The 15,787-nt window shown below is 37.1% G+C and overlaps 1 protein-coding gene across 1 annotated transcript; it reads right to left on the bottom strand.

Moving 5' to 3' along the window:
* Nucleotides 1-324: 324 nt before the first annotated feature.
* On the bottom strand, nt 325-4,552 carry LOC105036392 (cytochrome c). Its single transcript, XM_010912163.4, is given in 4 exon segments — nt 325-701; nt 3,413-3,546; nt 4,365-4,436; nt 4,439-4,552. Coding segments are annotated over 4 exon segments (339 nt in total). The 5' UTR covers nt 4,476-4,552; the 3' UTR covers nt 325-605.
* Nucleotides 4,553-15,787: the final 11,235 nt, after the last annotated feature.

Raw genomic sequence — 15,787 nt, 5'->3', positions numbered from 1 at the left:
ACCGTTTCAAACTCCCACAAAATGTTCAAAAGAATATTCATAACATCCGAAAACCAAGTTAAATAGCTCTGTTCCCCCTAGGACACTAAAACATGCGAGCACCAACAGAGGCCACAGCCAAACAAACACAAATTGACATCAGAACGAACTCCACACACAACCAAATTTTCGCAAAGGCCAGCCACCTGACCATCTGATGATCCTGTTCGCGTAAAGAAAGAGATTACAATGAATCCCCATCCCTCTATCCAAACCTCAAAAATCATAGCAAACAAGACTGACCACAAACAACCTCCTGCGCACCACATCCAAAGCACTAAAAGATTGTCCTGAATAATGGTTATTTGTTAATTTTGGGGCATCTGCTGGATGTCACAAATGATCTCACAATTACTGGTATTCCTGGAAATGTTGCAGAGCTAAATTTTACAGCCAAAATAAATTTATCTCAGGGAAACAATCCCTTGGTAGATGGAAACAATTTAAGAGGAACTCGTCAAAGAATAAATGTTTTTATGGCTCCACCGCTTTGAAAAAAGCAGGATGACCCTTCAGGTCTTATTTGCCCAAAAAATTTGTCCGCGGTATAATAGGTTGTAACGGATTTAAGGTGCTGTGGACTCTTTGAGATAAGCAATAAGGTCCGCACGCTCCTGTGGCTTCTTCAGTCCAGGGAAAACCATCTTGGTACCAGGAATGTACTGCACAACCAGAAAAAGCCCATGAGAAATCATACAAGAGTTCCATATAGTTTCAAATGTGCGTTCACTATCATTACATGTAAGAAACTGCCAATAATCATTATGGAAAGAGAACTATTAGCGCACACAAAATAATTAAACATTTCTCCAGTTCCAGTTCCCTACACCCCCAAAAAAAATTAATGAGAATGAGAAAAAATTGCAGAAATAAAATTCTAGTTAACCAATATAAAGAATCTCGGTCGATATGATTTAACTATTGGCGGAATGGAGAGATGATTGTGATACAACACGAGGCATGCAAATCTTAGGATCGTAAGTGTATCCCTGTCATTGGGTAGAAATGATTGTGACATGGCATGAGGCATGCAAATCATAGGATCGTAAGTTTATTTCTCTCTCATTGGGTAAGGACCAATAGATGATTGTGACATAGCATAGCATGAGGCATGCAATACTCAGCATTATAAGTTTATTTTTTTTCTCATTAGATACAAGCAGTCATCAAGCATGATGCACGTAAGATAACAGCCTAGGCAGACCAATGCATAAAATTAATGCTTCATCCAGAGGTTCCTTACAGGAAAGCCATTTGTGTATCCATGAACAGTTCACCAATCAATATAAAATCTAGAGAGAAACACAGTTTCCCTCACCAAGTTAGACCCCCCTCTATCCATAAACAAATAATCAATCAATATAAAATTTAGGGAGAAATACAGTTCCCCTCACCAAGTTAGACTCCCCTCTATCCATGAACAGGTAAACAATCAATATAAAATTTAGGGAAAAACAGAGTTTCCCTCGTCAAGTTAAGACTCCCTCCTTTTTTTTCCTTTCTCCCCAACAAATACCCCACTGTAAAAAGTCCCATGCTCACTGCTACATTTCTATCCCCAGAAAATCCTTCCATCCATCTCCATGGACCAGGCGAGAGCAAGGCTTCAGTTAAAAAATCCCATGAACAAGAACAACTTTGACCTCAATGCAGCCACAACTGGGCAAAGTATAGCACTACAACATTATATTGCCACCATTCTAATAGAAATCTAAAAAGATATCATATACTCGTAAGTGAGCTTTTCAGAAGCAACCTCCAAAAAAATTGTACCAGCAAGTGAACAAAATTATGTCCTCATCAGCTAGAATCTGTCAGGTCAAGAGCACCCTCAATATGGGAAGAAACAGGTCAGATGTTGTTAATATATGGACTCTAACCTCATTTACCGACCAGCATTTGGGGGCTACTCAGACAACTGTGTCCATCTTGAAAAGTCTGAACCAAAACATATTTTCACACACTTCTGAAGCAAGTCAGATTCTTGGATTGTGGATATTTATAACCACATAGGGCATGTTTGGGAATTTCTGGCTAAATCAGGCAGGATCAGCTCAGAAGACATCACAGGAGAGGGGAGGAAGCAAGCAAAAGGGAGAGGAGAGTACGAGAGTAGCAGTCCCCATCTTGGTGAGATTTTTTTTTTTTTTTTGAAAGAATTCGAGAGGTCATTCTTTAATCCGGTATGGATCATGCCCAAAGACCCTCTGACCTCTCCTTCTCACAATTTAACTCCCTCTTCTAGGCCGATCATACTGGATCCAGCCAGAAGCTTCTACACTGAACCTAACCAAACAAAGCTTAGCTTGTGCTTCTAGGACCCAAACAACCTGGAAGCTACTCATGTTCATTTGAAGAATTTCGATTACGTTCAGGAAGCAGGCCATGGACACTCATTGCCCCCCTCACTCTCAAGGTCACATGCCCCTTTACCACCAACTAATGTATTAACTACAACTAACTTCTTTGTTGCATGAGAGTGTCAACATTGTTTGCCAATGTGGATGCTGCTAGCCATGTTTTCTTTCCCCAAAACAAACTACCCTAAAACTCAAGCCATTCCCCACCCCTTGCTGATTCCAACTTTGTGCAGAATTCAACAGGAGCTATCATTTCACTGATTCAACTAGTTTCTTTCTACTGAAAAGGAAGGAGACAATGTACCTCAAAAAATAGTATGTCCTAAAATCAATCGATTTAACAAATTATAAATCAATAGGCATACCGAAAAAGGTTATCTATGCCTCTTAGGAATACAATATGTTCCTCCCATACTTCACGCCTTGTAGATATTTCACCATTCCAGTGGATTTTTTTATAGCAAAAAAATATATCAATACATACTTGATTCCTTAATATCCAATATGTAGAATCTGCACATCTTTCCATAAAATAATGACTAGCAACCAAGAAGATCCTACTAAAATTCCTGCCAATTTGTCTCTGATATTACTGTCTCAGTTCAGGTGGAAAATCTAGATTTCGCAACCCTTCCTAACATTAATATGTAAAAAAAAAAAACTTAACCGGTTGTTCGGAAAAAATTGTATGCTGGTGTTAGCTATCATCGAGATGTGTAGTCAAACACGTTGCATATCTTATATGTAATAATACAATAAAAAAAATTAACTGAGTTTGAAGTTATATGCAAGAATTCAGATCCCAAGACGTCCTGCGGAACACTGGGATGGGATATAATCTGATGTGTGCCATCCCGCTAGTGTCTTAGACATCTTGGGACATCCCTGCCCCAAGTGTCGGGACGGGGTGGGATGCGGCGCATCCCATTCCATGAAACAATCAGAACAGCCCTATCCGACGAGATTTGAAACTTTGATTGTGTTATCTAAGATATTGAGTTTGGATTTCATACCTTTTTAGGATTAAGCAAGTAAGCATACAATGTTGACTCCTCCCATGTCACAGCCATGTTCTTGTTTGCAGCAGAGTACGAATAACCAGGTGTGGTACCAGATTGCCTTCCAAAAAGTCCATTCAAATTAGGTCCTGCATACATCAACATCAGAGCAAAATGAAAAAATTGTCACAAAAATCTATACGCAATTGACACCAAATTATTACTAGCTAAAGGAGAACAGAAATCCAAGCCAAAGCATGGATAATAGCAAATGTAAACATGAATGTGTGAATTAAAATAGGCAATAATTTGTTACCAGCCCGCAGATCATCAACAAACGCTATGAATTATGAACACCATGAAACTCACTGGTTTTGATACGTAACCAAGATAAAAACCGGTCCTCTTTGTTCCTCCCAAAGCCTCAATGGCAGAATTTTCATTCATTGCTAATTAACCTCAAAACACAAAAGGAAAGAAAAAAAAACACGCCAACTACCAAATCAGGCAACAAACCCTATTACCAAAATTCGCAGATCTTCCCTGGATATAACAAAAAGGATATCATGCGATCAGCAAACAAATAGATTAGAGATCACCAGCACAAATAGAAGGGGAATATATATATATAGAGAGAGAGATCGGAGGTTGCAAATCCAACAGAAACCCAGGAAGACTTAAAGTAGAGATATTCAGCATAAATAATGCAGGAAATTAAACTATCGATCACATAAAATAAATTAAGAAACAACCATCATGTTGAAAAAAAGAAAGAAAGAAAAAAAACAAAACAAAAAGGAAGCAAAATTTCAAAAGCCCTTTTGTTTAACCCAAGATTCAAGCAGATCGAGATTCGGGACCACAGAATACCGATCAGAGAAGGTTCAGATCAAACAAATCGAACAAAAAACTCTCACAAGAAGATCAAGCGAGATATACGGAGATCGGCAAAGGAGAAGAGGTTCACCTTGCTTGTGTCCGGCCCCCTTCTCGACCGTGTGGCACTGGGCGCACTTCGTCTTGAAGATCTTCTCCCCGCCTTCGCATTGCCGGGAGGAGCCTCCGCGAACGACGCCATTCGAGATCTAGGGTTAGGGTTTGCTTCGCTTCCCTTCACGCGGCAAAGACCGATAGGCGCCGCCTCCAACCAGGAACAATAATTTCCCTCGCGCGCCGCTGTCCATTTTATACACGCCCGTCATCGCCTAAATTATTAAAATACCCTCGTTCATTCTTCAAATGACATCGGCATTCTCCTTTATCATACCTGAGACATTAAAATGATTAGGGGTATTTTAGGGATTGAGGATGGGTCTGGAAACTTGCATTCGTGTTTGGCCAGATACTTCGAATGGGGTGGACGATAGGAAAGGATGCCACGTGTCAGGAAGCGTGCATGTGATGCACGACGTGGAAGCAGGCAAGTTTGAATAAAATTATTATTCCAATTCTTATTCAACCCCTGGGGAAAATATTAATGATGAGTAGAAAGTCTTTTAAGGTAAACAAGCCTCTCAATCCCTGTAGTAACATGTGGGTCACGTGCTCAACATCGTGAATCCACAGTCTCATCAGATGTTGCAGCATGATATGATATGGATATCCAATGGGACAGGTTTGTACAGCCCAACGTCAATACGGATAGGTGATTTCTAGTTTTCAAAATGGGGATGATGGCTTTTACCAAAAATGATGGTGCATGCATCATACGCAAAAAGTGCGGGTATTGTAGAAAATTGCTTGGGAACTTCTTTTTTGTTTCGACGTGTATTCCTGGCGACGAGGAAAAGGGTAAAATAAAAAAAAAAAAAAAAAATTCTATCATTAAAATTTATCTATTTTATGATTAAAAAAAAAATTATTAAATTTTTTTCTTCCGTTGTATTCCACTTATTTCTCCTTCTCTAAAATCCCTCTCTACCTCTTTCCTTTCCTCTTTGAATGTGTGCCTCGCTATCCTCGTCCCAATGAAAAATTGCTTAATCTTAATATAGCGATAAGACTCGATTGATGTACACCAATATCATATTTTTAAAAATTATATATTAATTTATTCAGAGATATGTATTTGACTATTGGATGATAATTTATTAGATATGTATTATCTGATCATATATTATATATTAATAAATAATATATTTTAAAAACTGAATATTATTTTTTTAAATATGTTTATTAAATCACTGCTAGAAATATATTAAAAAAATATTTATAATATATATCGAAAAGTTATTTTGTCACGCTTCCGATCCGAGATTGTGAATCGAAGGTCATGACAATCGCCGCATACTCATAGAAAACTTTTCCCATAAGCATGCAAGGCATTTCATCATGATATCTTACACATAAAGTTAAATAATTTTTCAATTTTTTTAATAATCAAACCTTAGTTCAAATAACAAATCAAAACTCAGTGTCCAAAAGGAAAATAATTGTCTGATAAAGTCAACACTTAAAATAAAAATCTTGAATCAATTCTAAGAAAATCTTAAATCAAATGAGCTAACTCCATCTCTAATCGCTCTCCCAATTAGAATCCCGCATCATGCTAATTTTCTGGATCTGTAAAGAAAAATATAAAACTCATCATGAACTAAATAGCTCAGTAAGCAGTGTATACCTTTAACTGAATGAATCAGGTAATAATACTATACATATCGATTTACTGATAATAACAAAATCAATATGTAAATTTATGAAATCATAATCATACTATCAATCATATATAAAATTTCAATTCATCATAATTTTAAATTATGCTTATCATCTTAAATTCATCAATTTCTTAAGTTCTTCTTACTAACCATGACTATGACCACATTTTTCCTGTGGCAGGGTTATAATATCGCGTATCTACTTGCGGTGGGCTGCGAATCATCTGGCAGCCAAGTCCTTTGGAACCACTGGTCTCGCTGACGATTTGTCACTGGTCTCTCTGGTGACATGTCGCTGGGCTCGCTGGCGACATAAACCCTCAGGACAATCAATTGTCAATATATATGCCCCCATTGGCGGGGTCCTTTACATAGTCAGGTTGTCAAATTCATATCATCTTTCAATTCATATATTATTTTTAAAAATAATATAAATAAATAATATTCGAGTCAAATCAATCATATCATTCTCTATGATCATACATCATCATAATAATTTTTTTCAACAAATAACTTCAATCATAAATAATTTCAACAAATAACTTCAATCATAAATAATTTCAATAATTATTTTCAATAAATATTTTCAATCACAAACATACCATGAATTTATTTAATTCAGAGTTTATAATTTACCAGATAAATTCAATAAAAGTAAACACTACTTACCTCAAAAGAAAATCCAAACTAGGAATTCTAGAAATCTTGAAAATTCTTCTCCAGACCTGGTACGTCAATATCATATTTTTGATCAAAATTTCATCGAATTAAAAAAAATAAAATTTGTTAAAATCCAATGTCCTCACATGGATTAACTAGACGACAGCGTCCAAGATTTTTGAATTGATCCATGAAAACTCTTCTTATATTTCTTTTAATTATTATTATTATATTTATTTATTTTTTTTAATTTCATAAATTCTAAAAATCTAAAAGAGAGAGCAAAGAGAGAAAGTTTCTCTCTCCCTTTCTTTTTCTCTCTCTTTTCTTTTCTTTTCTTTTCTTTTCTTTTTCTTTTCTTTTCTTTTCTTTTTTTCTTCTTTTTTTTCTTTTCTCTCAGGCTCCTTCCTGGCCGAAACAGGAGACTGGCAGGTCCCCTCCCTTGATCGGCCATCCAGGCCACGGCCGACACGGCGAAGGCCGACGACAGAGGGGGCAACTCTCTCGAGTTCGGAGAGATAAGGCCGGCGGTCGGTTGTGATCGCCGGCACCAAAAAATCAAAAGGGAAGAAGAGACCAAACAGGGGTCTCTTCTCCGACTAAAAATCAGCGACATCCGTCGTCGGCAGTCATGCACAGAGGCACGGGAAGAAGGAGAAAGAAGAGAGGAAGAGGAGAAAAATTTACTTCGGGCTCCGGTGACCCCGCCGGTGAGCAATCACGGCGAGAAGGAAACAAGTATCCGCGGCTCCAATCGGAGAAATCAGGGAGGAAGAGAGGGGAATAGGATCGGTGGTCGGCTTCTAAGGAAGGGGAGGGCCTTTTTATAGAGAGCCCTAGGACTCTTGGTGGTCCTAGGACTTCCGATCATGGTTTAATCGGAGAAGAAGACTCTTACTGGGAGTCTTCTTCCCGATTCTCCTGTTTCTTCTATTTTTTTTTTTTTAAATGGGCTTGGATCTTTTAAATTGGACTTGGGCTATAACATTCTTCACCCCTAAAAGAAATTTCGTGCTCGAAATTTTTTATACCTATGTTCTCGAAGAGCTGAGGATACTTTTGCTTCATTTCTTCCTCTAATTCCCAAGTAACTTCTCTTTCTGAATGTCGACTCCACTGTACCTTGACATACGAAATGTTGCGACGTCTCAGTACTTGTTCTTTACGGTCCACGATCCGTATCGGATATTCTTCATATGATAGATCTTTTCTGGCTTGCAATGGTTCAAGTTCCACGATGTGACTTGGGTCTGGTAAATATTTTTTTAACATAAAAATATGAAAAATATTATGTACTCCTGCAAGTGAAAGTGGTAAGGTAAGTCTATAAGCCACCTCACCAATTCTTTCCAAAATCTCAAACGGACCCACATATCTAGGATTCAATTTGCCACGAATGCCAAATCTTGAGATTTCTTTTGAAGAAGATACTTTGAGAAATACATGGTCACCAATTTGAAATTCTAATTTTCGTCTCCTGTTATCTGCATAACTTTTCTGTCTGCTTTGTGCTGCCCGAAGTCGTTCTTTAATTAATTGAATCTTCTCGACTGCTTGTTGAACAAGTTCGGGACCCAATATTCTCCGCTCACCAACATCATCCCAGTGAATCGGTGATCGGCATCTTCTACCATATAACGCTTCGAAGGTGCCATACCAATACTAGCCTGATAACTGTTATTGTAAGCAAACTCAATCAAAGGTAGATGCTCATCCCATGAACTTTTCATATCCAAAATATAAGTTCTCAACATATCTTCTAAGATCTGAATAGTTCTCTCTGACTAACCATCAGTCTGTGGATGAAAAGCTGTACTAAAGTTCAATTTTGTTCCTAATGCCTGGTGTAAGCTCTTCCAAAACTGTGATACAAAGCTGGTATCTCGATCCGATACGATGGTCACTAGAATTCTATGTAGCCTTACAATTTCTTTCATATATAATTTTGCTAGTATTTTTCAAAGTAAATCTAACTCTAATTGGTAGAAAGTGTGCAGACTTTATCAATCGGTCCACAATCACCCAGGCTGCATCATTTTTACTTGGAGTCTTAGGTAGTCCAGTTACAAAATTCATAGTGATATGTTCCCACTTCCATACTGAAATATCAAGAGGTTGAAGTAGTCCCGCAGGTCTTTGATGTTCAGCTTTAACTTGTTGACACACCAAATATTAAGCCACGAATTGAGCGATCTCTCTCTTCATATTATTCCACCAGTACATTTCCTTTAAGTCTCTATACATCTTAGTACCTCCCGGATGAACTGTATAACTGGTCTGATGTGCTTCCTGAAGTATTTCATGCTTGAGTACTGAATCATTGGGTATGCAAATTTTATTTTCGAACCTCAACGAACCATCATCATGTATCTTGAATTCAGATTGAACACCAGCTTCCATTGAATTCCTTATTTTCATTAGTTGTGGATCATCATTCTGGGCAACTATAATTCTTTCAATGAGTGTTGGCTGAACCCTCATGTTGGCCAATCGTACTGTTGAGTCATATATTCGGATGTCTAATCCCAGTCTCCTTATATCCTTCAATAATTGGCTTTGATGTGTGATTAAAACCGTCAAATTTCTCACGAATTTTCTACTAAGGGCATCAGCAACGACATTAGCTTTTTCGGGATGATAATGGATTGTTAAATCATTATCTTTCAACAGTTCTAACCACCTTCTTTGTCTCATGTTTAATTTCTTCTGCGTAAAAATATACTTCAAACTCTTATGATCAGTAAACACTTCACACTGCGCACCGTATAAGTGATGTCTCCAAATTTTTAAGGCAAAAATCACTGCAGCTAATTCCAAATCATGTGTCGGATAATTCTGTTCATATGATTTCAATTATCTTGAGGCGTAGGCCACTACCTTACCATGTTGCATCAATACACAGTCGAGTCCCTTTTTAGATGCATCACTATATATTGTGAATCCTTCATTTCCTGTTGGTATAGTAAGGATAGGGGCTGAAACTAATCATTGTTTTAACTCTTGAAAACTCTGTTCACAATCTTCGGTCCAGTCGAATTTAACCCCTTTTTGAGTAAGACAAGTCAAAGGTGCAGCTATGCGGGAGAATCCTTCTACAAATCGTCTGTAATATCCTGCCATTCTCAGAAAGCTTCGAATCTTGAAAATATTTGTAGGTCTGTTCCACTGCATCATAGTTTTTACTTTTGTAGGATCCATAGAAATTCCATCTTTAGACACGATGTGTCCTAAAAAGACTATTTTATCCAACCAAAATTCGCACTTCTTAAATTTGGCATAAAGCTTTTCTTTCCTCAATATTTGTAGTACACACCGTAAATATTCTTCATGCTCCAATTTGCTCCTTGAATATATCAAGATATCGTCAATAAATACGACAACAAACTTATCAAGATAGGATTTGAATATTCTGTTCATTAAATCCATAAAGGCCGCTGGAGCATTGGTTAACCCAAAAGGCATCACTAGAAATTCATAATGTCCATAACGAGTTCTAAATACAGTCTTTGGTATGTCCTCTGTTTTGTCGTCTGTAATATCCTGCCATTCTCAGAAAGCTTCGAATCTTGAAAATATTTGTAGGTCTGTTCCACTGCATCACAGTTTTCACTTTTGTAGGATCCATAGAAATTCCATCTTTAGACACGATGTGTCCTAAAAAGACTATTTTATCCAACCAAAATTCGCACTTCTTAAATTTGGCATAAAGCTTTTCTTTCCTCAATATTTATAGTACACACCGTAAATATTCTTCATGCTCCAATTTGCTCCTTGAATATATCAAGATATCGTCAATAAATACGACAACAAACTTATCAAGATAGGATTTGAATATTCTGTTCATTAAATCCATAAAGGCCGCTGGAGCATTGGTTAACCCAAAAGGCATCACTAGAAATTCATAATGTCCATAACGAGTTCTAAATGCAGTCTTTGGTATGTCCTCTATTTTGATTTTTAACTGATGATATCTTGAACGAAGATCAATTTTTGAAAAGACTTGTGCACCTTGCAGCTGATTAAATAAATCATCGATTCGAGGTAGAGGATACTTATTTCTGATAGTATTCTTATTCAACTCTCTATAGTCGATACAAAGCCTCATACTACCATCTTTCTTCTTCACAAATAAGACTGGAGCTCTCCAAGGAGATACACTAGGCCTTATAAAACCTTTATCCAAGAAATCTTGTAATTGATCTTTTAACTCTTTTAACTCCATAGGGGCCATTCGGTAAGGAGCTTTAGAAATCAGACCGGTATTGGGCGCCAACTCAATGATAAATTTAATTTCTCTGTCTGGTGGTAGTCCGGTTAAATCATCAATGAATACATCCGAAAATTCATTTACGATGGAAATATCCTGTAACTTCAATTCATCATGTTCTTTATTCTTTATTGATACTAGGTAACCTCTACATCCCTTTCTTAGCATCTGTCTAGCTTGCACAAATGAAATAATACGTGGAGGGGTGGTTCCTGTACTTCCATCAAAACTGAATGTTAATTCTTCTGGTATTTGAAAGTTCACTCTCTTTCCATGACAATCCACAGAGGCATGATAAGTATCAAGCCAATCCATTCCTAGAATGACATTGAAATCATGCATATCTAGGACCACCAAATCTGTCGGTAATTCTCTTTCTCCTATTCTGATACTACATGACTTGCACACACTTTCGGTACTCAAAATACCACCTACTGGTGTCTCAACATATAATTTAATTTTCATAGGTTCACATACTATATCATGTTGTCTAATAAAGGTAGTGGATATAAAGGAGTGTGTAGCACCAGAATCAAACAAAACTGAAGCATGAATATCAGATACAGGAATGATGCCTGTCACCACAGCATTAGAGGCCTGAGCATCCTGTTGTGTGAGTACATAAATTCTTTCTTGAGTTTTCGGCCTTTGACCTCTATCCTTTGTTTGTGTGGGTCTATTCTCATCCCTTTGGGGGCAATCTGTAATTTTGTATCCTTTCTGTCCATAGCTAAAACAAGAACCAGTATTCCATGGGCAATTAGAAGACTCATGCTCTCTTCGGCAATATCTCGAACATCTAGCTGTCTCATTCTCACGATTCTTATCATTTGCTGGCTTCTTTGCTGAATTCTTATTGTTCTGATTTCGTCCTTGAGTTCCACCAAACCTATTTCTCTTCTTCTGATTCCTTTCTCTCTCCGCATGTGCTTCATTAACTTTCTCTCAATTATTAGAGCTTTATTCACAACTGAGGCATAAGTAGTTAACTCATAAGGTACAACTTATTTTTTAATTTTTGTCTTCAGTCCCATTTCAAATTTGTGTACTCTGTCTTGCTCAATCTCAACTAATCTTGGAACAAACTTGGCTAACTCCATGAATTTAGCTTCATATTCTGCAACGAATCTGTTCTCCTGTTTCAGATGAATGAACTCCTGCTCTTTCTGTATTCTGACACTTCGAGAGAAGTAATTGTCAAAGAATTCATCTCGGAATCTCTTCCAAGTGAGTGGTATTCTATCGTGTTCATATTTTTGTTCAAGTATACACCACCAGTTGTATACCTCGTCTTGTAACAGATCTGCTGTGTAGCGGATCTTCTCTTCATCGTGACATTCTTGCACAGTGAATGCTTTCTCCATTTTCATAATCCAGTTATCTGCTTCCAATGGCTCGATAGTCCCTTTGAAAGCTGGAGGGGCTAGCTTCTTAAACTCGACGATATTGTTTCTCTGCATCGGATGTTCTCCATGTGCAGGTGTTGGTGGAAAATGCTGACGTGGCTGTGCATGTTGTTGTTGAAGTAACTGTTGTTGTGTTTGAACTACTCCGATCAGAGTTTGCATTAGTTGAGTCATGTTCGGCTCCTCCTGTACTGTCAGAGTATTTTCGGTAGGATCAAGGATTCCCTCCTGCTGAGATGTGCCGCTATTCAATTGGGGAGTGTTATCACCAAGTGGATTTGATGTCCCTCCTACCGCTCGTTGAGTATTCTTCGTTCGTCGTGGAGGCATTTTGACCTATGACAAATTTGAGATAATAACTTATCCTTAATAAGGTTATAAACTTACTTGAGACAGGTCAGATCATAATTATCATAACTAACCTCTCAAATTTTTTAATATCTACCCATCACTCGCTCATTCTATTCTACATGTCTTCATCTATCTACTTATGCTCTGATACCATATTAATTGTCACGCCCTCGACCCGAGATTGTGAATCGAGGGTCATGGCAATCGCCGCATACTCATAGAAAACTTTTTTCATAAGCATGCAAGATATTTCATCGTGATATCTTACACATAAAGTTAAATATTTTTTAATTTTTTTAATAATCAAACCTTAGTTCAAATAACAAATCAAAACTCAGTGTCCAAAAGAAAAATAATTGTCTGACAAAATCAACACTTAAAATAAAAATCTTGAATCAATTCTGAAAAAATCCTAAATCAAATGAGCTAACTCCATCTCTAATCCTCTCCCAATCGGAATCCCGCATCATGCTAATTTTCTGGATCTGTAAAGAAAAATATAAAACTCATCATGAGCTAAATAGCCCAGTAAGCAGTGTATACCTTTAACTGAATGAATCATGCAATAATACTATACATATCGATTTACTGATAATAACAAAATCAATATGTAAATTCATGAAATCATAATCATACTATCAATCATATATAAAATTTCAATTCATCATAATTTCAAATTATGCTTATCATCTTAAATTCATCAATTTCTTAAGTTCTTCTTACCAACCATGACTATGACCATATTTTTCCTGTGGCAGGGTCATAATACCGCGTATCTGCTTGCGGTGGGCTGCGAATCATCTGGCAGCCAAGTCCTTTGGAACCGCTGGTCTCGCTGACGGTTTGTCCTGGTCTCTGTGGCGACATGTCGCTGGTCTCGCTGGCGACATAAACCCTCAGGACAATCAATTGCCAACGTATATGCCTCCATTGGCGGGATCCTTTACATAGTCAGGTTGTCAAATTCATATCATCTTCCAATTCATATATTATTTTCAAAAATAATATAAATAAATGATATTCGAATCAAATCAATCATATCATTCTCTATGATCATACATCATCATAATAATTTTTTTCAACAAATAACTTCAATCATAAATAATTTCAACAAATAACTTCAATCATAAATAATTTTAATAATTATTTTCAATAAATATTTTTAATCACAAGCATGCCATGAATTTATTTAATTCAGAGTTTATAATTTACCAGATAAATTCAATAAAAGTAAACACTACTTACCTCAAAAGAAAATCCAAACTAGGAATTCTAGAAATCTTGAAAATCCTTTCCGGACCTGTACGTCAATATCATATTTTTGATCAAAATTTCATCGAATTAAAAAAAAATAAAATTTATTAAAATCCAATGTCCTCACATGGATTAACTAGACGACAGCGTTCAGGATTTTCGGATTGATCCATGAAAACTCTTCTTATATTTTTTTAATTATTATTATTATATTTATTTATTTATTTTTTAATTCTATAAATCCTAAAAATCTAAAAGAAAGAGAGCAGAGAGAGAAAGATTCTCTCTCCCTTTCTTTTTCTCTCTCTTTTTTTTTCTTTTCTTTTCTTTTCTTTTCTTTTTTTCTTCTTTTTCTTTTCTTTTCTCTTTTTCTTTTTTTTTTCTTTTCTCTCGGGCTCCTTCCTGCCGAAACAGGGGACTGGCAGGTCCCCTCCCTTGACCGGCCGTCCAGGCCACGACCGACACGGCGAAGGCCGGCGACAGAGGGGGAAACTCTCTCGAGTTCGGAGAGGCAAGGCCTGCGGTCGGTTGTGATCGCCGGTGCCGGAAAACCAAAAGGAAGAAGAGACCAAACAGGGTCTCTTCTCCACCAAAATCGACGACATCCGTCGCCGGCATCGTGCACAAGGCATGGAAAGAAGGAGAAAGAAGAGAGGAGGAGGAGGAAAACTTACTTCAGCCTCCGTGACCCCACCGGTGAGCAATCACGGCGAGAACGAAACAAGTATCCGGGCTCCAATCGGAAAAATCAGGGAGGAAGAGAGGGGAATAGGATGGTGGTCGGCTTCTATGGAAGGGGAGGGCTTTTTTATAGAGAGCCCTAGGACTCCTGTGGTCCTAAGACTCCCGATCATGATTTAATTGGAAAAGAAGACTCCTATCGGAGTCTTCTTCCGGTTCTCCTGTTTCTTCTATTTTTTTTTTTTTAAATGGGCTTGGATCTTTTAAATTGGGCTTGGGCTATAATATATTTAATACATATTTGTTTGATATAAACTTTGTATCACGTCCTTCGTATTCTATACTGAAAAGAAAATATAAATTTTTTGCAATCCTCAAAATATTTTCTTTACCAAAAAAAAATTCTTAAAATATTTCCGTCAATTCCATTTGAATCAAAAACCTATAAGCAAAGAAATAGGAGGCCAATCTATTTGGGAGAAAGAAGGGGATTAGGTTTGTAAGAAGAAGAAAGGAAAGAGGAATCAGTCCCTTCTTCACAAGGACCTTCTGCCATCATCTTTGGGTATTCTACACCTACAGTATGAACCATAAAAAATCTAGTTAGCACGGTATGGCGGTACGACTTTGCGGCTGCGACAATGAATTCAACATTTATTTAGTTTCATGCCAATGAATTCTTTCTCCTTCCAAATAATTAATCCAATGCCGACTTATAGCCAGTGCAATTTAAAATAGGATCGGCACATAAACCTCTTCAAAAACTTTTATTCATTCTGCTTCTAGCACAACCCTTCATCTCATTTTTCTCAAAACTTTCAAGGCTTCACAAGGAACCATCACAAGATATAGGGCCAAATAAGATGATTGTTTCAAAGGGTTTTATGCAGTGGAACTGGAAACAAATCTCTGGTAAGCCAACATTAGAAAGGGAAAAATCCAGGGGTGTAGACTGAAGAATCCAAAAGTGACACCTAAATGCAATTCGTATCCGATATGGCGCAACCATTAGTCTATTCTTTCCAAGGATTTCATTTGCATTATTGAAGAAGACATAAGTGGAAAAGTATACGTTAGAATGTGGTACCAGATTATATTTACAATTGATAAAATTTTC

Source organism: Elaeis guineensis, chromosome 1 (assembly GCF_000442705.2).
Source record: "Elaeis guineensis isolate ETL-2024a chromosome 1, EG11, whole genome shotgun sequence".
NCBI lineage: Eukaryota > Viridiplantae > Streptophyta > Magnoliopsida > Arecales > Arecaceae > Elaeis > Elaeis guineensis.
The sequence above is the reverse complement of the archived record's forward strand: the minus strand, read 5'-3'. Positions and strand labels throughout refer to the sequence as shown.